General features: G+C 37.5%; 1 protein-coding gene across 2 annotated transcripts in view; it reads right to left on the reverse strand.

Moving 5' to 3' along the window:
• Nucleotides 1–23688, reverse strand: part of LOC150078362 (uncharacterized) — a 399628-nt gene that overhangs the window by 216051 nt on the left and 159889 nt on the right. For both annotated transcript variants that reach the window (XM_090385439.1, XM_090385438.1), the window contains exon 6: nt 16935–17060. In XM_090385439.1, the coding sequence (XP_090241565.1) occupies nt 16935–17060 (126 nt within the window). The remainder of the gene's footprint in view (nt 1–16934; nt 17061–23688) is intronic.

Genomic DNA, 23688 nt, shown 5'->3' on the forward strand with positions numbered 1-23688 from the left:
AAATAACTAATCAGATTAGTTAAACAAGGTGTTTCCTTTATAAAACTAAGCTACCTTGAAAAATATCCTCTCTATCTAGGAGTCTGTGTTGCACTGTAACAACATGGGGACACCTAGACAGAAATGGTACATTGCATCCATGAGTTTTATGAATAAGAATGCACCATAATACCATTAATACTTATCCAGTCCAAAGGAAGCTCTCCTGAGTCTAATGATGTATGCCTTCATAATTAATCTTAATAGACTAAGAGTACTCTCTTAATAGACTAAGAGTACATTCACGCATGACTTATTAAGGGAGAAAAATGCCAGAAGTTTATCAAACTGTTACAGGGTGGATAATGATTTTGTAATAACTGAGGGCAAAGTGGCAGAGAAATTGTTGAAGTTAACATAAGAAAGGTACCTGGGGTTGATGAGATTCATCCAGTTATATTAAAGGAGGTGGCAGAGGAAAACTAAGCAAACCCTTAGCCATAATTATGAGAGCATCCTTGGACTCAAGGGAAGCCCCACAGACTGGAGATATGCAAATGTATTCTCAATTTACAAAGGGGGATCTAAGGGTGACATGAATAATTACAGACCAGTTAATTTAACTTCTATTCCGGGTAAAGTTACAGAGTCACTGGTTAAAGATGCATTGCAGGCTCATCTAGACAAGACTGCAGCAATAATTCGGACACATCATGGGTTTGTTAAGGGAAAGTCATGTCTGACAAATCTGATTGAATACTATTACGTGGGTACAAAGGAACTAGATGCAAAAAATAATTTTGATATCATATACTTGGATTTCAGGAAAGCTTTTGACACTGTTACACATGGAAGATTACTGTACAAATTAGAGCAGTCAAGTATTAAGGGTAAGTTGCTACAATGGATAAAAGGGTGGTTAAGTGGGAGAAGACAGAGTGGTAAGCAATGGATGCTGGTCTAGTGGACTAATGTTATTAGTGGAGTACCCTAGGGTTCAGTGTTGGACCAACTGTTGTTTTGTATATTTATCAATGATATTGATGAAGGTATATCATGCTTAGGTCGAAGTTTGCAGATGATACAAAGGTTGGTAGGGTTGTTAATGACAGTAATGGTAGTGTGCTACTGCAACAGGATCTAGAAAATTTGGGTTGATGAGCTGAGAAGTGGCAACTGAAGTTTAACATTGACAAATGCAAAGTACTGCATATGGGTAGAAGTAACCCCAGAAGAACGTACCAACTGTGTGGTATTAAACTTAGGGTGGTAGAAAATGAAAAAGACCTGGGAGTGATTGTGCAGTCAGATATGAAGTTTTCTGAGCAATGCAGACAGGCTGCCAGAGCAAGTCATGGGATATTTTCAGTAATACAGGGTGTCTCAAAAATACTGGTACAAACGTTAAGGGAGGTAGGTAACATCTAAAGGAATGTGAATCGCATAGGAACCCATAACCAGAAACGTCACGGGAAAGTAGTAGCAGAGGCACAAGAAGCAGAAATGACAAGACAGTAATTAGTGGCAAAAATTTATTTGACATAATATTAACAATGGAGTATGAGATGGATGCATTTCATGATGTTACAACAGCTGCTCGAAGGTTCCACCATGAGACACGATGCATGCATGACACCGATGCAGCATGGATTGGCGGACACAGTCGAACACACTTGGAGTTTATTTGACAGTAGCAGCAGCGCCGATGAGTCTCGCCACGATATCCATTTCCGTCTCCACAGGCGATTCATACACAATAGATTTTAGGGCCCCCCCACAGAAAAAAATGAAGGCTCGATAAATCAGGTAAGCGTGGGGGCCAGGAAACGTGTCCACCACGACCAATCCATCGACGCCCAAAACGCCTATTCAAATGGTCACGAACACACCTTCCATAATGGGCAGGCGCCCCGTCATGTTGAAACCAAATGTTGCGTCTCATATTTGTCATCGTCTCATTTGCATCTCATCGTCAAGTAACCCTGGTAGAACTTGTTCAAGAAAGATCTGATATTTAACGGAGTTCATGCGGGATGGTAACAGGTATGGGCCAACTAAGTAGTCACCGACCATACCTGCCCACATATTTATTGCGAAGCGATGTTGTGCCGCACACTGTGTGGGCCCTCTGCTAATCCATACACTAGGTGCATGTCTGCAAGCTCACAGTTTGTATATTGATGCATGCTCTTCGTGCAGTGACTACTGCTGGAATCAGTAAACCAGAAATTTTCCCTCTCGCGAACTGATGAACAGTGCCGTGTACCGACTTACGGTGACATTTCCGGTTATGGGTTCCTATGCGACTCTCATTCCTTTAGATGTTACCTACCTCCCCTAAACGTTTGTACCAATATTTTTGAGACACCATGTATACAAGAATTTTGCTAGCAGTGAAAAGGAGGTGATTATCCCTTTGTATAAGGCAATGGTCAGGCCATGCCTTGAGTACTGTGTACAGGTCTGGAAGCCTCATTTTAGGACGGATGTAGAGTTGCTTTAGCATGTAAAGAGAAAGGCAACAAGATTGGTGAAGGGAACGAAGGAGTCCTCTTACCAAGAAAGGCTTAAGTTCTGCAAATTGCAGTGGCTGGAGACTAGGCACCTGCGAGGTGATCTGATTGAGGTGTATAAGGCCTTGAATGGCCTTACACATCAGAATTCAGCGTGTACCTCAATACACGCTGAATTCTGATGAGATTCTTCCACTTGCTCAGACTACAAACCTGAGAGGACATAAATTCAAATTGAGGAAAGATAGGTGTAGAATAGATGTGTGGAAATTTGCTTCCATCTGTCGTTGTGGAAGTTTATAGCTTAAATAAATTCAAGGAGAAACTGGACAAACTTTTAAAGGTAATGGTTGTGTGAATTTTTTTTTTTTTGCTGATGCTACATATGCTGATGCTTACTGAGTTATAAAGAAACTCTCTAAAACATGCATCCCGAAAACACTGATGATGAAAAATAAAAACAAGAAATATGCAAGAAATTAAAAAAATATGATAAAGCACCCTCAATAACAAAAGAAGAAGTTCAGAAAGCAATTAGCCAAATGAAGAATGACAAGGCACCCAGAAATGATGATATCCAAGGAGAACTATGGAAATTCTGAGGCAATGCAATGTTAAAACACCTCGCACAATTGTTTAATCTAATTTTATTTACAGGTGATATACCAGAAGACTGGAAAAGTGGAATAATAGTACCTATACACAAAAAAGGAGATAAAGAAAATTGTCAGAATTATAAACCCATTACACTTTTAAAACGTATATATGAAATATTTATAAGGATCTTACAAAATAGGATACTTAAAACATATAAAGAAACAATAGGGGAAGAATAAGCAAGATTTAGAAAAGACAGATCAACAATAGACCAAATATTCACACTAAACATCACTGCAGAAAAATATTGGAATAAGAAGAAACCTCTTTATCTGTGCTTCGATTTCACGCAGGCATTTGACTCTGTAAACAGAGAAAATTTAATGAAGCAACTACAAAAAATCCCACTTGATCGTGAAATAATCATGTTTGTAAACAATTTCTATAAAAATACAAGAGCAATAGTAAAATTCAACAACCTTAAAACAGAGAAATTTGAAATAGAGAAAGAAGTCATGCAGGGATGCCCTTTGTCCCCATATCTATTTGATATCTACCTAGAAGAACTAATGAAATCAATTGAAAAGAAAAAGAGGCACAATAATAAATGGAAAAAATATAAACCACATAAAATATGCAGATGATACTGTGATTTTAACAGAAACCAAAGAACAACTAAAAGAAATATTAACAAACATCGATAAAACAAGCAACAATTATGAAATTAATATTAATATAAATAAAACCAAAGTAATGCAATTCGGAAAAACGTAGAAGCCATAAACATACATCCAAAATCAACAAATAGAACAAGTACAAAAATTTGTATACATGGGCTCTCTAATAACTGGAAACCTAAGTAATATTGACTAAATTAATCACAGACTGAACATTGGATAAACAAACATGAACAAACTCAAAAACATATGGAAGAGCAATAAAATCTCAAATAGTCTAAAAATTGAACTATATGAAACTGTCATCATACCCAAAGCAACTTATGAATCAGAGAATTGGAGAATAAATAAGAAAGAAAGGCAAAAAATAATGGCATTTGAAATGAGATGTCTGAGGAAAATCAATAAAACAAATTGGAGAGAACATAAAACTAATGAACAAGTAAGGAGAGATCTAAATTTTGAACACAGAATAATAGAGCAGATCTACAAAAAACAACTTCAGTGGTTTGGACATGTGAACCGGATGAAACAACACAGGCTGCCTAATGTGGTACTGACAGGAAGAATTGGAGATAAGCAACCACCAGGAAGACCGAAAAGAGAATGGCTCCAATGCCTAAAGGAAAACATAGGCTTTCAGAGTTATCAACAAATGATGCAAAATTCAAGAGATCGACAACAATGGAGGACGGTATCTAAATAGGGAGTCAACTTGTGTCAAACAGAAGAGTAGAATGATGATGCTACTACATAAGCTCATAAGCTTGCTTTCTTGCATCACACGCCTCTATTACTACTACTATTGTAATCACGACCTTATCACTGCTAGCAAAATTCCTTTATATCACTGCCAAAACCCCATGTGCTAGTCCTGGCAGCCTGTCTGCACTGCTCAAAGAACTTCATATCTCACTCAACAATTACTCCTGGGTCTTTTTCATTTTGCACTACAATGAGTGTAATACCACACAGTTTGTATGTTAATTTGGGATTACTGCCACCCATATGCAGTACTCTGCGTTTGTCAATGTTAAACCTCAATTGCCATTTCTTAGCCCAACTGCCTAACTTTTCTAGACCTTGTTGCAGTAGCATACTGCCATTACTGTCATTAACTACCCTGCCAACCTTTGTATCATTTTATAATTAGACAATAAACTTGATATATATACTCGGTGGTTATAAAATAAGTTTCCCTATTCAGGAGACCCTAGTGTCAAAACAGTTAGAATTAGTGTTATGAACATTGGCGGTTGTCATTTAGGGTATGGGGAAGTGACCTGTAGAAGAAAAAAAATTAATTCAAATTTCTGCCACCAGGGGGAAAATGGCACTGAACATACGTTAAAAGTTGTCATTTACTTCAAGACATGCTGCTTATGCAAATGACATGCTGTTAGATAAAAGCAGAAAGGCCAACGTAACCATCAATAACCATTATGACTCTTACAAAAAAAGGAAGGTGCTCTTTTAGTAAGCCTGTTCTACCAGAATAACAGTAATGCTAATGCAGCACTATGTGAATATCGGAAACTTAAAGGTTTGTGTAAAGGACTTTTGACGTCAGTAGGACTTCGAAAACTAATAAAGAAATTTGAAGTGACCAGGGAGTTAGGTGTAATTCCAGGCAGGGGACGACCATGTATTGACTAGTGTATCGGAACAGAGGTAGTAGATGAAGTGGCAATTGTAATGGTCAGAATGCAAAACACTACCAGTCAGTATTGCCAGAGGTGTGTCAAGAGACTTGAACCTTCCTTGGTCTATTGTACACAAAGTGTTTCGAATAATTTTACGCTGGTTCCTGTACAAGATTGACATAGTGCAAGAACTAAAGTCTTGTGATCAGCTACAATGAAAAGACTTTGTTCTATGATTGCTGGCTCATATGGACCTTGACAATACATGGGCTCGAATAATCTTGTGGTCTGATGAGGCACATTTCACTCTTCATGGGGCTGTAAATGCACAAAACTGCTGAATATGGGGAACTTCTCGTTCATCTGCTGTGCATGAAAGACAACTACAAAGTCCATGCGTTACAGCATGATGTGGATTCACAGCAGAGTTTATAATAATTGGACCATTTTTCTTTGAAGAGTCCACACCTCATGGCCCCATAAGGTAACTAGTGCACGGTACTGTGCTCTTCTAAGAAATCACATTATTCCAGCTCTGCAAGAAAGGCAATGCTTGGAGACCATAGTGTTCATGCAAGATGGTGCTCCTCCCCACGTTGGTTGACAAGTGAAGGAACTGCTCCGTTCAACATTCGGAATACGATCACATAATTTCTAGAGACTTTTCGCAGTTCTGGCCAGCAGATCTCAATTCCTGTGATTTTTGGATATGGGGATACCCAAAAAACAGGGTTTACCATGGCGGCATACAGATGCTTGTCGATTTGAAAACAAGCATTAAACAGCATGTAGGCCAACATCCCCAATGAGATACTATGCAAAGTTGTGTTGCACACAGTTCTCCGGTTTCAGAATGTCATCTCAAGTGAAGGAAAGCACATAGAACAATACAGTGCCAATTTCTTTCTTGGTGGCAGAAATTTGAACTAATTTTTCTTCTTCTACAAATTGCTTCCCCATACCCTAAATGACATAATCACCGATTTTCACAGTGCTATCTCTAACCGTTTTGATACTAGGGTCTCCTGAATAGGGAAACATATTTTATAACCACCCGGTACATTCATTAATATCATTAATAAATACAGAAAACAACAATTGGCCCAGAACCGAACTCTGGAGGACTCCACTAATAACATTAGTCCAAGAAGGGCAGTGTTCATACAATTCTGTCTTCTCTCACTCAACCATCCCTTTATCCATAACAGTAACTTACCCTTAATGCCACATTGTCCTAATTTGTACAGCAGTCTATTATGTGCAACAATATCAAAAGCTTTCCTGAAATCCAAATATATGATATCAAAATTTTTGCATCCAGTTCCTTTGTAACCACATCATAGTTTCTAATCAAATTAGTCATACAGGATCACGACAAACACATGCTATGACTGAAGAATAACTGCACTACTGTCTAGATGGTCCTGCATTACTTCTTTAACCAATAACTCCATTACTTTTGCAGGAACAGAAGCTAACAGTCTGTAAATAACCCTATCAATCTTTTTCTCTTTGTGCATTGGGGATACATTTGCACATCTCCAGACCACAAGGAACTTTTTACAAATACAAGGATGCTCTCATAATTATGGCTAAGAGTTTCCTTTCATGCCTTGCTTCCTCCGTTGAAATAACTGGATAGATCCCATAACCTCAGGTGGCTTTCTTACATTTAACTTCAGCAATTTCTCTTCCATTCCCTTTCAGTTATTACAAAATAATTTAACTTCCCTTTTAAATTTTGATAAACTGTGTCCACTCCCCTAGAGAATTCCTCATATGTGAATGTAGATGAAAAATACTTATTCAGCTTATCAGCATCCTGAGCAAGATCACCAACAGTTGTACCACTGATATCAAGTGGACCAATTTGATTCATCCTCTTCCTTCCAGAGTTACCATAATTAAAGGGATCTTTGCTGCTTTTCTTGGCATTCTTTTCAAGATACTTCCCACAATATACCTTGGTTTGCCTCACCTCCTTTGTGACTTGATTGCAGACTAGTTCATAACTAATATGAGCTTCTGTATCACCTGATAATTTATATGCATCACATGAATTTCTCTTCTCTGCCATGAGTCTCAGTATTTTGTTTGACATCCATTTGCCTATACCTTGAACAGTATTTCTTAGTTGATATGAAAAGCCTGGTAGCTTATATAATTATTTCCTTGGATGCTTGCCATTTAGAATTTTCTGATGGTAACATCATCAATTAGTCCCCTTGTACAGAATTTAAACTGTCTGAGACTACTGTAGTCGACTTTAATAAAAGCAAAAGTCCTTCTCTTTACCCTTGATGGTAGTTATATCTTTAAGCGAATCCTACATCAATACACTATATTCACTGGTACTTAGTGGTTCTTTTTTCTGCAGATTCTTAGTGAATGAATAATCACTGCTGGTAATTAGACCAAGAGAATTATATTACTCTCTCTTGTTGCCTCTCGAACATGCTGCTGTACAAATCAGTCATCCAATAAATCCACAAAAGTCTTGCTAGTGTAGGTGCGACCAACCCACAAATTCCAGTCAATATCTGGAAAGATAAAATCCTGCATTATAAGACATTCTGATTTACTGAATTGATCTATTTTTTTGTACAGTTTTCATTGTACTCCTCAGAGTCATTAGACCTATAACACACTTTTATTTTTTCTTTCCCTGTGCTTATATCACACTGAAGAACTGACTCAAACTGACTGAAGAACTGACTCATGTAAACTGGATGCACTGCCTTAGATTTAATGTGCTTCTTAACTAAGAGCATAAACTTCCCCCTCCTATCCTTCTGTACATGCAGAATTGGAGGGACCCATTGCCACTTGACAATCACCACTATACACTAATGTCCTTTCTATATACAATTGTATCCCCATATTCAAATTCTGCACCCGTTATATCTGAGTAACAAAACATCTCTGATATCCCCACAATGTCTGCATTTAATGAGTTCACCACCACTTAAAATTCATCAAATTTATTTACTATGCTCCTAGCATTGATGTACATACAAGTGTACATGGACCGGTACTTACCTTTTGTTACCTTAACACAGCCCCATGTATTTATCTGTTTAATTATGACTCCCAGCAGGCCTTGAAATCCCCAGCATTTTGTTTTCCAGGCTGCTGCACGTTCCAATAGAAACAGTGCAAGAATCACTTTCACCTCTGCCTACAGCTATTGTTAATCTATTAGTACATGTATCCCCCTCCCAAGCTAGCAGTTTTCTGAACCAACTAATGCTGACTCAATAGCATCAGAAAATATTCTTGTACCCTTTGTATTTAAGTTATTCCATCCCTGTAAAAATAGTCTCTCCTGTTAACATGCACAGATCTCAGAAAAATTATACCCAGTGAGCCTTGCACAATCTCTGTACAGCTTAACTGATTGGCAATGCTGTCATCGTATACTCTCTCCTATTGTGCCTGGGAAAAACTGCACACAGTTTCAAATTTAACCTTAACTCATGACTTTCCTCAACATTGCCCTGTATTTATTAATTAAGTCAGCAGGTCTTCTACTCTTAATGTCATTAGTGCCAACATGTACAACAATATTACCTTTTGTGCCCTTAAAAGATGATATCTGCTCTACAACATCATACACTTTTTTCCCTGGAAGATATACCCTGGTCCTTTTCCACCTATCCTTTTTGCACAATATATTTCCTGTTTCCCTGAAAATAATGTCACTAGCAAGAGCTATCTCATTTTTAGTTAATGATTCTTTATCTTTAGTTAATGATTTCAGTGATAATCTCTTAAGGTATTGGAGCTGTAAAATTATAATTTAATATTGAGAATTTTATAAAATTGCACATATGAAAACTATGCTTGAATCAGAATTTAACAGCTGTAGAGTTAGGGTTATCTCTGCTACATTTGAAAGAAATGCAGATCGTCTGACCATAAATGCCAACTTAATCTGCAGAAGCATTGAATTCATATTCAATTATAACACTTATGATAAGCAACATAGTGAAAGAGAAATAAAAGAACTACATGTAAGAGAATGTTTCTAATATTTATTTTAAAAGTTAGTGAAATAAAGAGAGAAGTTTCAAGTGTCATGGTATTTGTTAAACACTTTTGAGTCACATACAGCTGTGAGTACACCACCTTAGAAAAAGAAATCAATAATGTATTTCCGATGCTCACATTTCGGATCTGAATGATCTGAAGCATCATTCACAAAAATTCTTTTATGAAAGAAAGGAAAAAAACTACTTTGGATGAAATCTGCACACATTCAGTAAGCAGCTATAAGTTAATCTGTGTGATCTGTGGAAAGGAAAAAATAACTTCCTGGGTTACTGAAAGCAAAAGAAGCAAACATAAAAAGTTGCCTTGCATACTAAAAGCTTGGGGGGATACAAGGACTAATAGATTAACCGTAGCCACTGGCAGAGGTGACAGTGATTCTTGCACTGCTTCTATTGGAATGAGCAGAAGCCTGGAAAACAAGATGCAGGATGTTTCAGAGACTGCTGGGAGTCATTGCGGTAAAGGTAAACACATGGGTTGTGCTAGGGTAGCTAAGAATAGGAACAGGTTCTACTTGCGTGTACACCAATGATAGGAGTTTGGTAAATAAATTTGATGAATTTGAGGTATTGCTCAAAGCATCAAAGGCGGATATTGTTGGGATATCAGAGACATGGTGTCACACAGATATAAGGGATGCAGAACTGGAATATGGGGAGTACAACGGCTACAGAAAGGATAGACAGGATAGGAAGGGGGAGGGGTTATGCTATTAGTTAAGAAACACAAAATCCAAGGAATTGAAGCCAGTCGACATCGCTGGACAGTGCAGTGTCGAGTCAGTCTGCTGTGACATAAGCATTGGGAGATCAAAATTGAGAGTAGGAGTGTGCTATAGGCCTAATGACTCTGATGAGTATAATAAGAAAATGTACAGGGAAATAGAGTGGGCCAGTAAATCAGAGAGTCTTATAATGGAGGATTTTAATTTCCCAGATATTGACTGGAATTTGTGGGTTGGTCACTCACACACTAGCAACGCTTTTGTGGATTTACTGGATGATTGTTTTCTACATCAGCATATTCGGGAGGCAACTAGAGAGAGTAATACTCTTGATTTGATGATCAGCAGTGATTCTTCATGCATTAAGAATCTGCAGATAAAGGAACCACTAGGTGGCAGTGATCACAGTGTGCTGAAGTGGGATTTACTCAATGAGATAACTACCATCAGGGGTAAAGGGAAGGGTTATTGCTTTCATAAAGGCAACTACGATGGTCTGAGACAATATTTAAATTCTATACAGTGGGACCAACTTAGCATAAGCATTAGCATTAGTAGAGGCATTTGATGCAAGAAAGCAAGCTTATGCAGCATCAGCCAAAAAAAAAAAAACCCCCCACTTCCACTTCACCCCTCTGTTCGTTCAAAATACCTGTCCAGCTGAGCCTTAAACTTATTTAGGCTATCAACCTCCACCACAAGGAATGGAAGTCTGTTCCACCAACCAACCACCCGCGGGCTAAAGGCAAATTTCCGCACGTCTATCCTACATCTATCTTTCCTCAATTTGCATTTATGCCCTCTCAGGTGATTTTTCTGAGCTAGAGGAAGAATCCCATCAGCATTGAGCATGCTTAAACCATTCAAGGCTTTATACACCTCTATCAGATCACCTCGCTGGTGCCTAGTCTCCAGACACTGTAATTTGCAAAACTTAAGCCTTTCTTCGTAAGAGCACCCCTTTGTTCCATTCACTAATCTTGTTGCCCTTCTCTGTACTCGTTCCAGCAGCTCTACATCCTTCTTGAAATGAGGCCTCCAGACCTGTATACAGTACTCTAGGTGTGGCCTGACCATTGCCTTATACAATGGAATAATCACCTCCTTATCCCTGCTGGAAAAATTCCTGTATATCATTGACAATACTCCATGAGCTACTCTTGCAGCTCGTCTGCACTGCTCAGAGAACTTCATATCTGCCTGCACAACCACCCCCAAGTCCCTTTCATTCTCTACCACTGTCAGTGTAGTACCACAGAGTTGATACGTTGCTCTGGGGTTGCTGTTTCCCATGTGTAGTACTTTACATTTGTCAATGTTAAACTTCATTTGCCACCTCTCAGCCCATCTGCTCAACCTTTCCAGATCCTGTTCCAGCAGCATAGTGTCAGTAGTGTCCTTGACAACCCTGCCAACCTTTGTATCGTCTGCAAACTTGGACATTAAGCTTGATATACCATCATCAATATCATTTATAAATACAGAAAACAATAATGGACCCAACACTGAGCCCTGAGGGACTCCACTAATAACATTAGTCCACAATGAGCAGTGTCCATTGATTACCACTCTCTGTCTTCTCCCCCTCAACCACCCCTTTATCCATAGCAGCAATTTGCCTCCAATGTCACACTGCTCCAATTTGTGTAGCAGTCTTCCATGTGCAACAGTATCAAAAGCCTTTCTAAGATCCAAGTATATAATATCAAAGTTATTCCCTGCATCCAGTTCTTTTGTGACTGCATCATAGTATCCAATCAAATTGGTCGGGCAAGACTTCCCCTTAACAAAACCATGCTGTGTCCGAGCTATAACTGAAGTCTTGTCTAAATGATCCTGCAGTGCTTCTTTAACCAGTGCCTCCATTAATTTTCCTGGAACAGAAGTTAAGCTCACAGGTCTATAATTACTTGTGTCAGCCTTTGATCCTCCTTTGTGAATTGCGGTCACATTTGCACATTTCCAGTCTATGGGTACCTCCCCTGAGTCCAAGGAAGCTCTCATAATTATGGCTAAGGGTTTGCTTACTTCCTTTGCTGCCTCCTTTAATATAACTGGATAGATCCCATCCACCCCGGGTGCCTTTCTTGTGTTTATCTTCAACAGTTTCTCCTCCACTTTACTCCCAGTTATTTCAAGATTCTGTAGCTTACTGCTAGAGTTGAACACACCTCTGGCATTCCCCTTGCTGAATAACTCGTCATGTGTGAATGTCGATGCAAAATATTCATTTAGTTTGTTAGCTACCTGAGCAGGATCATCAACAGTTGACCCATCAATATCAAGTGGACCAATCTGATTCATCCCCTTCCTTCTAGAGTTTACATAAGTAAAGAATTCTTTGCTGTTTTTCTTTGCATCCCTTGCCAAGGGTTTCTCGTACTCTGCCTTCGCCTGCCTAACCTCCTTTGTAACTTGGTTGCATATCAACTTGTATCTATCATAGGCTTCTGTGTCATGTGTTAATTTGTAAGTATCCCATGCATTTTTCTTCTCTGCCATACGCCTCATTAGTTCATCTGACAACCATTTAGGCCTAAACCTTGAACAATATTTCTTAGTTGGTATGTAAAGCCTGGTAGCCTCCAAGATTAGTTCCTTGAATGCTTCCCATTTTGAGTTTGCTGTTGGTAACATCATCAGTTGGTCCCACTGTATAGAATTTAAATACTGTCTCAGACCATCACAGTCGCCTTTACGAAAACAAAAACCTTTCCCTTTACCTCTGATGGTAGTTACCTCCTTGAGTAAATCCCACTTCAACACACTGTGATCACTGCCACCTAGTGGTTCATTTATCTGCAGATTCTTAATGCATGAAGAATCACTACTGATAATCAGATCAAGAGTATTGCTCCCTCTTGTTGCCTCACGAACATGCTGATGTAGAAAACAATCATCCAATAAATCCACAAAAGCCTTGCTAGAGTGCGAGTGACCAACCCACAAATTCCAGTCAATATCTGGGAAATTAAAATCCCCCATTATAAGACTCTCTGATTTACTGGCCCACTCTATTTCCCTGTAGAATATCTTATTATACTCATCAGAGTCATTAGGCCTATAGCACACTCCTACTCTCAATTTTGATTTCCCTATGCTTATGTCACAACAAACTGACTCAACACTGCCCTGTCCACCGATGTCGACTGGCTTCACTTCCTTGGACTTTATGTGTTTCTTAATTAATAGCATAACCCCTCCTCCCCTCCTGTCCTGTCTATCCTTTCTATACACATTGTATTCCCCAAATTCCAGTTCCGCATTACTTATATCTGTGTGACACCACGTCTCTGATATCCCAACAATATCTGCCTTTGATGTTTTGAGCAATACCTCAAATTCATCAAATTTATTTACCAAACTCCTAGCATTGGTGTACACGCAGGTATACATGCACCTGTTTCTATTCTTAGCTATCCTAACACAACCCATGTGTTTGCTTATACCGCAATGACTACCAGCAGTCTCTGAAATATCCTGCATCTTGTTTTCCAGGCTTCTGCTCATTTCAATAGAAGCAGTGCAAGAATCACTTCCACCTCTGAAAGTGGCTACTGTTAATCTATTAGTCCTTGTATCCCCCCCCCAACTAGCAGTTTTCTGACCCACCTAACACTGCCTCGACAGGTCACTCACACACTAGCAAGGCTTTTGTGAATTTATTGAATGATTGTTTTCAACATCAGCATGTTTCGGAGGCAACTAGAGGGAGTAATACTCTTGATTTGATTATCAGTAGTGATTATTCATGCATTAAGAATCTGCAGATAAATGAACCACTAGGTGGCAGTGATCACAGTGTGCTGAAGTGGGATTTACTCAAAGAGGTAACTACCATCAGGGGTAAAGGGAAGGGTTATTGCTTTCGTAAAGGCGACTACGATGGTCTGAGACGGTATTTAAATTCTATACAGTGGGACCAACTGAAGATGTTACCAACAGCAAATTCAAAATGGGAACCATGCAAAGAACTTATCTTGGAAGCTACTAGGCTTTACATACCAACTAAGAAATACTGTTTAAGGATTAGGCCTAGATGAACTAATGAGACATATGACAGAGAAGAAAAATGCATGGGATACATATAAATTAACACGTGACACAGAAGCCTATGATAGATACAAGTTGATCTGTAACCAAGTTACAAAGGAGGTTAGGCAGGCGAAGGCAGATTACGAGAAATCTTTGGCAAGGAATGCAAAGAAAAACAGCAAAGAGTTCTTTACTTATGTAAACTCTAGAAGGAAGGGGATGAATCAAATTGTTCCACTTGATATCGATGGTTCAACTGTTCATGATTCTGCTCAGGTAGCTAACAAACTAAATGAATATTTTGCATCGACATTCACACATGAGGAGTTATTCAGCGAGGGGTACGCTAGAGGTGTATTCAACTCTGGCAGTAAGCTAGAGAATCTTGTAATAACTGAGAGTAAAGTGGAGGAGAAATTGTTGAATATAAACACAAGAAAGGCGCCTGGGGTGGATGGGATCTATCCAGTTATATTAAAGGAGGCAGCAAAGGAAGTAAGGTAAGCGAACTCTTAGCCATAATTATGAGAGCTTCCTTGGACTCAGGGAAGGCACCCACAGACTGGAGATGTGCAAATGTGACCCCAGTTCACAAAGGAGGATCAAAGGCCGACACAAGTAATTATAGACCTGTGAGTTTAACTTCTGTTCCAGGAAAATTAATGGAGGCACTGATTAAAGAAGCACTGCAGGATCATCTAGACAAGAGTTCAGTTATAGCTCGGACACAGCATGGTTTTGTTAAGGGGAAGTCTTGCCTGACCAACTTGATTGGATACTATGATGCAGTCACAAAACAGCTGGATGCAGGGAATAACTTTGATATTATATACTTGGATCTTAGAAAGGCTTTTGATACTGTTGCACATGGAAGACTGCTGCACAAATTGGAGCAATGTGGCATTGGAGGCAAATTGCTGCTATGGATAAAGGGGTGGTTGAGGGGGGAGAAGACAGAGAGTGGTAATCAATGGACACTGCTCATCATGGACTAATGTTATTAGTGGAGTCCCTCAGGGTTCAGTGTTGGGTCCATTATTGTTTTCTGTATTTATAAATAATACTGATGATGGTATATCAAACTTAATGTCCAAGTTTGCAGACGATATAAAGGTTGACAAGGTTGTTAAGGAAACTACTGACGCTATGCTGCTGCAACAGGATCTGGAACGGTTGAGCAGATGGGCTGAGAGGTGGCAAATGAAGTTTAACATTGACAAAAAGTACTACATATGGAAAACAGTAACCCCAGAGTAATGTATCAACTCTGTGGTACTATACTGACAGTGGTAGAAAATGAAAAGGACCTGGGGGTAATTGTGCAAGCAGATATGAAGTTTTCTGAGCAGTGCAAACATGCTGGAAGAGTAGGTCATGGTGTCTTGTCAATAATATACAGGAATTTTTCTAGCAGGGATAAGGAAATGGTTATTCCCTTGTATAAGGCAATGGTCAGGCCACACCTTGAGTACTGTATACAGGTCTGGAGGCCTCATTTCTAGAATGATGTAGAGCTGCTGTAACGAGTACAGAGAAGGGAAACAAGATTAGTGAAGATTGGTGAATGGAACAAAGGGTTGCTCTTACGAAGACAGGCTTAAGTTTTGCAAATTACAGTGTCTGGAGACTAGGCACTGGCGAGGTGATCTGATAGAGGTGTATAAAGCCTTGAATGGTTTGAGCATGCTCAAAGCTGATGTGATTCCTCTTCTTGCTCAGAATAATCACCTGAGAGGGCATAAATTCAAATTGAGGAAAGACAGATGTAGGATAGATGTGCAAAAATTTGCCTTTAGCCAGCGGGTAGTTGGTTGGTGGAACAGACTTCCATCCCTTGTTGTGGAGGTTGATTGCCTAAATAAATTTAAGGCTCAGCTGGACAGGTATTTCGAACGAACGGAGGGGTGAAGTCGAAGTTTTTTTTTTTTTTTGGCTGATGCTGCATAAGCTTACTTTCTTGCATCATATGCCTCTACTAATGCTAATGCTAATAATAGAAGTTAAATTATTTACTAAGAAAAGTGTCATTACCATAGTTAATTAATCCTAAACATAAGCTATTTATTTAGTATATTGTTTATAAGCCAGAAATATAATTCTGTATGCTCATAAATAACTGCTGTTAACCATAATCAAATAGTGACATATTCTCACATATCTGTTTAGTTTTAGGCCTGACGTAGCCGAGTGGTCAGGAGTGAGAGTGCATAGCACGCATTCCTTGAGTGGACTGGGGTTCAAGCTCGTGACTACTAAATATGATAAATATTTGTATTGACGATTTATTGTAAACTCTATTGACTTGGTTGTTGTGCTGGAGTATAAACAGAAAAATGCAAAATATACTTATTTTTGCTGATTGCAATAAAGATATTATTTAATATATAGCTCTGGGTCTGCATTTTCATATATTTCTTTTCCTCATATGGATAAAGGTGTTAACCAAAGATATTACATTAATGGTAATATTACATTACATGATGCTATCCAGTTCTCAGTTCTGGTTTGATAAGCCTCAACAAATACATAATTCGATAATTTTCCTTTCATTATACAATCTGATATTTTCTATTTTCATCATTATAATTATGTTGAGTGAAGTGACAGGATTTTCTCTAGGAAAACTAAGTTTCCAATGGAATTTCAATAAAGCAACAATTGTAACAATAATTGGGGGGGGGGGGGAAATCAAGTAAAATTCAGTTACACCTACCTCTCTATTAGTCCACTGAGTTTTACCATACATAGGAGTAATCAAAGGAACAAAATATCTACAATTGCTCACAGCATAATTAAGTGCATCCTGCCAATCACTGCCAGTCTTAATTTCATGAACATCCTACAAATAAACTGACTATTAGCATTTCAGGAGAAATCTAAAACATTAGTATGATAAATGGATATATTTCAAATACCTGAGAGTTTAAATATGTTAATACTTCATTTATTATCTTACAACAAGCTTTAAAAATTGTAGCCTACAGATCTGCCAATAAACTTTTTTATAAAAAAAAATTAATCTAAAAAAATTTTAGAAAAAATAATAAAGTAATCAAATAGATGGAGTGTACACAAGTAAGCAAAGATTTTTAAAATGTGAAACTCATTGTAATTTCCCAGCTAATCTTCTTTTAAACACATTCAAGCACATAAAGATACATTTATAAATAAATTAAAATGTGCAAATTATTGCTTACTAACATTATTAAAAGGAAGCTCAATCTTCCAATATTATTTCATTGATTAGATTAAACATATATTTATGTAATTTGGCCTTATAGTAAAGTTATGGTGAAAAATATCCTCATTTGTAAGATAATCTTATAAAAAGATGCATAAATCTCATTACTCCAGATGATATTATTTAACCCTTTATCCACCAGTTTTTAGGATTAAAGGCAAAAAAAAGCAGTTTCAAATGGAGCATTTTAAAAATCTAATCTTAATTCTACTGCTGTACTAGATAATAAGAATAAATGAATAACAGCAGTCTTATTATATAAAAAAAAAAAAAAAAAAAAAACACAAAACAAAACCAAAGTATCTCAAAATCTCAGGGTAGTAAAGTAGACAAAATTGAACTGAAATCAAACTTTAACAGAAAATAAACAAAGGAATGAGTGCACAACATACTTTATGCCCAAACATTGACCACTTTTTTTTTACAGTTATATTTTTCAATTAAAAAATAATTAATGATGCAAATAAAAAGTGAATGTAGAAAATACACCAGGCTCTATAGTAAATGGTTAAATAATACTTCTGAGGCTATGATACAACTGTATTTATGTAATAATATAATAATAAAAAATAACTCAGGCCCCATATGGAATTTACCTCTCAAGGACATAACACTCATCATATCACTTATCACTTATGAAAGAAACTTATGAAAGAAAGAATATCACTTATGAAAGAAACTTATGAAAGAATACAGAAAAGAAAATATATTGAGCTTTACAAAAATGTGATTTACAGAAAAGAAAATATATTGAGCTTTACAAAAATGTGATTTTTTTTATTAAATTAATATTAAAATTATGTGATAATTTTTTTCGTAAATTTTTATAATCTGAAAATAAACTAGTTTTACTCTCACTTTTTTTTTATATCAAACTATAAGAAGAAACATGGTTTCTTCTAAGCTAATATAGTTTAATAACAGTTTCTTTTGAAATCAGCAGAACCTTTAATTTCACAATAAAAGTAAGAAAAAAAAATATTTTTTGAAAATAATCTAAAGTTCAGCTATATGAATATGGGGGAGAGGAGAGAAATCACAGAATGCAAATTTAGAAAAGAGGGCAAGATAAAGAAATTAACTAGGAAATTTAACAACTATTTGTGTAAAAGGAAGGAAAAAAAATTCTTTACAGTTTGACCCTGGCAAACAAACTGGTTTTTAAAACATTGTGCTTGGCAAGGAGCTCTTTATATGGCAGGCCCTTTAGAATTTGTCCCTGTCCTGGCACTTGCTGGGGATCATGCAGAAAGATAGCCCCAGTTCCGTTCCAGGGAAGAAAGCAATAACAAAACATGCTATAAATATGCTTTTGTGCTGAATATTATCAGATAGTTAAATGGTCACCATTATGGACAGATAATGTCCACACTCTTTCTATAGTATATTTTGCTTAATAGAACAGCCAATCCATAATTAAATGCCTCTTTGCCCATAAAAGCATAAACACAATTGATACAAAGTTGAAATTTATAAAATTTTAATAAACACTGGGCAGCATGTGTTTATTAAAATAATGTGTACATTATTCTATGGATGCCATCCTTTTTTTTTTAATTCTCTATATCCTGTTTATCAAAACATTTTTGCAATCCTTTCCAAATCACATACATGCACTCTATTAAAAGGATAGACACTGCAGTTCCAGCCAGCCTGTCACTCTTTTTTCAGCTTCTCATCACTCAAGAAGTATTTTCTATGAAGATCTCTCTTCATATGGCCTCAAAAAGAATAAAAAAATTCAGATGGTTTCAAGTCCAGATTACATGCAGAATGAGGGAAAACTCCCAACCCTAGGTCTGCAAATTTCATGTGAGCTATATGGGCAGTGCAGGGCATGGCATTATCATGCTGTAATTTGATTTGGTGTTGGTGTCCTGTTGGAGTCATCCTTTTTATGTCTTACAGCCCTATCAAGTTTATCAATGTTTGGTAAAATTCTTCCTTATTAACCAAACTTAGGCTCGCTCTCTCTCTCTCTCTCTCTCTCTCTCTCTCTCTCTCTCTCTCTCTCTCTCTCTCTCTCTCTCTCACCCAAAACACTGGCCATAATTTTTTGTGATGCCCTGGCATTCCACATTTTTTCTTTACTGGAAATGATGGATGTTCATTCCACAGACTGGCATTTAAAATTAGGTCATTACAGAAGATCCAGGTCTCATCACCTGCTATCAGGCCTTTAAAAAAATCTCATTGAAATTTATTGCACTCCTGCAACAGTTCTTAGCAGATCTTATGCCTGAAGAATTTCATTTTTCTTGTTAATAGGTTTGGTAATCATTTGCAATATATTTTCCTAAATGGTTAATACACCTCTCGTTGAACACTGCCCACTTGAATCAGTGTATATGTGGATATTATCTTGTCTTCTTGAAGACAAGACAATATCCACATATACACTGATTTGGATAATTTGATTGAAAATATAGCGTTTTCTTCAATGCAAAAAGATTTTGGTCTTCCACTCCTTAGCTGGTCACAAACTTCAGTGATTCCTTCTTTAAAATGTGCAAGACACATCTACAAATATTGTTAATATAAATGGTCTCTTGCTGATATACATCCTAAATTTTTCAAGCAACAGAGTTTTCTCCTGACTTGAAAAAAACTTGATCACTAACTGTTAGTGAAAACAGTTGTGACATCAGTTTGCCTTGTCAAACTGATGTCAGTTTCTGATCAGTAATAGAAAAACTTTTATTTTAGCATGTCTGCTTTGGTTTGGTTTGTTGTTGTTTTATAGTGCACTGGCAACTAAGGCCATAATGTGCCAAGTCATATGTCTGCAAAAATAGTAGTTTATAGTAGTTTAATAGTAGAAATGCACATGGAGGACTAAAATGAATAGAGATACTATGTCATTGTGATAATTGAATACTTTTTTTTTTTTTTTTTTTAAGAAACTCCAAATACAAATGGTATTAGAATCTACAGTACTTAGTACTGTGTGTGGGTTGAAGGTTGAGAAGATGAAAGAAGATACTTGTTGACATAAAACTTGAATTTCTATGGATTGTAATTTTCAGGAAGCACCTGTTAAGGGAAGTTGTTCCAGAAAATGGATGTTGGAAGGATAAATGAGGACAAAGAAAAGTTGATTCTGTGAGTTTGAAGTTGAACAACTAAGTAGATGCTGATTGGTTGTGGCACATGTTTGAACTGATTTGGAAGAGAGGAGAAATTATAGAAACCAATTCAGAAGAAGAGTGATTATGGAATTATCTACAGAAAAGGCATGTAGCAGAAACAGAACATCTATGAGAGTAGAGAGACTTTGTAAGAAATAAGTCATTAATTAACCTAACTACTCTATTTTGAATAGAGTCTAGAAGTCTGAGAAAGGTTATGTGGGCACCCTCCAGATGTGAGAACAATATTCCATGATATTCCATGGTAGAGCAGATTTTAGAATTGTACAGAGTGAGTAGCTGTTTAGGAGAAAAGTAACACTGAGAATGAAAGAAAACCCAGTTTTTTTAGAGGCAGAGGAAGCAATCTATGTGATGTATTTATGCCAAGGGAGATTAGCATTAATTTAAGATATGCATAGGAGCAGAACAATTCTTTTTGCAAGACAGAGGACAGGACTGAGTTTTAGAAGTTTTTGCAAGATAGACTGAATTTTTAATTTTCAAGATAGAGAGACAGGATTGAGTTTTAGAAGGGTTCAAATTAACCAAGTTATCTTTACCCTACTGAAAATAACCTGTGGATCATCGTTTAAGGAATTGGTAGTGGATATTCGAGAAGTTGAAGCTGTTTATGCAGGGCAAGGTTTCTTGAACCGCAAGTTGGAATGAAATGTGGTATCATCACCAAACTATGGATAGGAATTCCATTCAGTCGAATAAGGTCATTAATATAAAATAGGAAAAGAGTGAAAGAAAGAACTGAACCTTTGGAGAAAAAGAGCATTAGTGCAGAAGTAAGAAGACAGTGAGCCATCTATCGTCACCAGCAATGAGCGGTCAGAAGAAAAACTGAATACTCAATTATAAAAAAAAGGTCAACAATCCCTAAGATTGTAGATTACTTAGAAGACCTTTATGACAAACACGATTCAAAGTCTTTGAAATATCATGAGCAACTGCTTGGGCTTCGTGAAATTTTTCCACTAAATTTGTTCACAGATGGATAACGTAAGCTAATATATCACCGGTGGACTGACACTGACTAAATCCATATTAGCAATCATTGATCAGATAGTAGGTTTCAAGATAGCTTAGGAATTGGCAGGTAATGGATTACTTTATAAAGAGCAGAGATAAGTGCAATTGAACAATAACTGGATGAGAGAGATTTTCACTTTTTTTTTTAAGAACTGGTTAGATAGGAGCAAATTTCGAAGCAGAAGGAAAAATACCAGTGGAATAAGAAAGTGTAAAAAGCAACACAGAACAGAAGTAAACTCAGGAGCACAGGATTTGAGAACAAGTGAAGAAATACCATCAAAAAATTGGAGCTTACTTGATATCAAGGTTGTTCAAAATTCTTTTGACATCCTTTTGATGGAAAACCACAGAGCATTCAGTGAAGTGTATTGGGAATAGGAGGTAACATTTTATCAAATTCATCAATACTCAAGTTAGAAGAAAAGTAGGATGCTAGTAAGTCAGCTTTTTCTTTAGCTGAGGTGGCAATAGAATATCAGGTTTTAACAGAGATGGGAGTATGGACAGGCAAAATTTGCAGTCAACATCTTTGGTAATAGGCCAGAATGCTCGGCTACCATTTGGATAACAGGCAAGCTTTTTATTCTTTGCCTTTTCAAAATCTAATTTGGACTGGTTAATAACTGCTTTTCAATTGTTGTGAGCTTTGGTGTAGGCAGAAAATGAACCTGGAGATTTGGATGCAAGCCAACTGCTTGTATATTTTCCCTTCATTTTCTGGATTTTATCCCAGTTATCTTAGTACTAGCGGGCTGGGTAAATGATGATGTGAAACGGATCCACGATTCCTTTTGACTCTGGTGGTGGATGTAGGTGCTTTGGCTTGTGTATGTTTAAAGGCTATCAAGGCCATAGTAGGATATCACTGGAATATCCCCCATGCTTTGTTTTGAGCCTTTTTTTTGTTGCTCTGCAATCTGCTTTCCACCATGGCTTATGAAACAATGGAAACTGAATGGATGTTTTGGGAATTGCAATTGCAGCTGCAGGGATGATATTTTCTCTAATGTATGTAACTGCATCATTGACAGGCTCCTGACTGGCTGTAGTGATGTCAAAATTTGCCAGATGTTGAAAGGCATTCCAGTCAGCCTGATCAAACTTCTACCGCGATAACTTATAGGAAAACATGGTCTTCCATTAATTACAGTGGTTATCATGGGGAAGTGATCACTTCCATACGGGTTCTCCTCCACTTCCAAATTAAGTGAAGGGAGGAGAGAAGGGGAGCAGATGGAAAGACCAATGGCAGAAAAAGTATGGGTAGGGGTATGAAAGAAGGTGTTTGTTCTCACATTTAGGAGGAGAGGTCTGTGTCATTGAGCATATGCACTATGACTTGTTCCCTTCCATTGATGCTGCTAGCACTACTCCACAGGGTGTTATTTCCATTAAAATCCCCAAGTAGTAAGAAAGGGGGAGGCAACTGCATTACAAGATCATCAAGGTCTTTCTGAGAGATGTCAGTCCCAGGTGGCAAATAAACAGAGTAGATGGTTAATAAAAATCCCACTGTAAGGTGAATTGCAACAGCCACTATGCTTGTTATAAGCAGCAAAGGCTGAGATGGGGTCTGGTTGCCCACAAGGATAGCCACTCCTCCATGGGCAGAACCATCCACAATTCTATCCTTACGAAAAATTGTGATTATGCATGGTGGGGGTAGTCATCATTTGCCTTTAGGTAAGTCTCTTGCAAGCAAAAGCAAACTGGCTCATGCTTTTGCAGGGTGGCCTTGATGTCATCAGTATTTCACTGGAATCCACAAAAAATCCATTGTAAAAATTTAGCCATTATTTTGGCCTGGTGAGTCCATCAAGCGGCTTCCAAAGTGCTGAGAACTTACTTTTTTCAGTCTTGGATTTATCTCTTTTGGGGAAGTATGGAAGCTGTCCTGTATCCATTTCCTCCTGTACAAAGAGTTCCAAGACTGAATCATCTGGTACCTCCTCCTCAACCTCCATATTTTCTTGGGCATTAGGGGCAGATACATATAAGCTAAACAAGCTACAGCTTAGGGCCTCACATTACAAGGGGCCTTGCTCCATCTTAAA

The sequence above is a fragment of the Mastigoproctus giganteus genome, chromosome 11, assembly GCF_048544385.1.
Source record: "Mastigoproctus giganteus isolate SK-2022 chromosome 11, ASM4854438v1, whole genome shotgun sequence".
Taxonomy (NCBI): Eukaryota; Metazoa; Arthropoda; class Arachnida; order Uropygi; family Thelyphonidae; genus Mastigoproctus; species Mastigoproctus giganteus.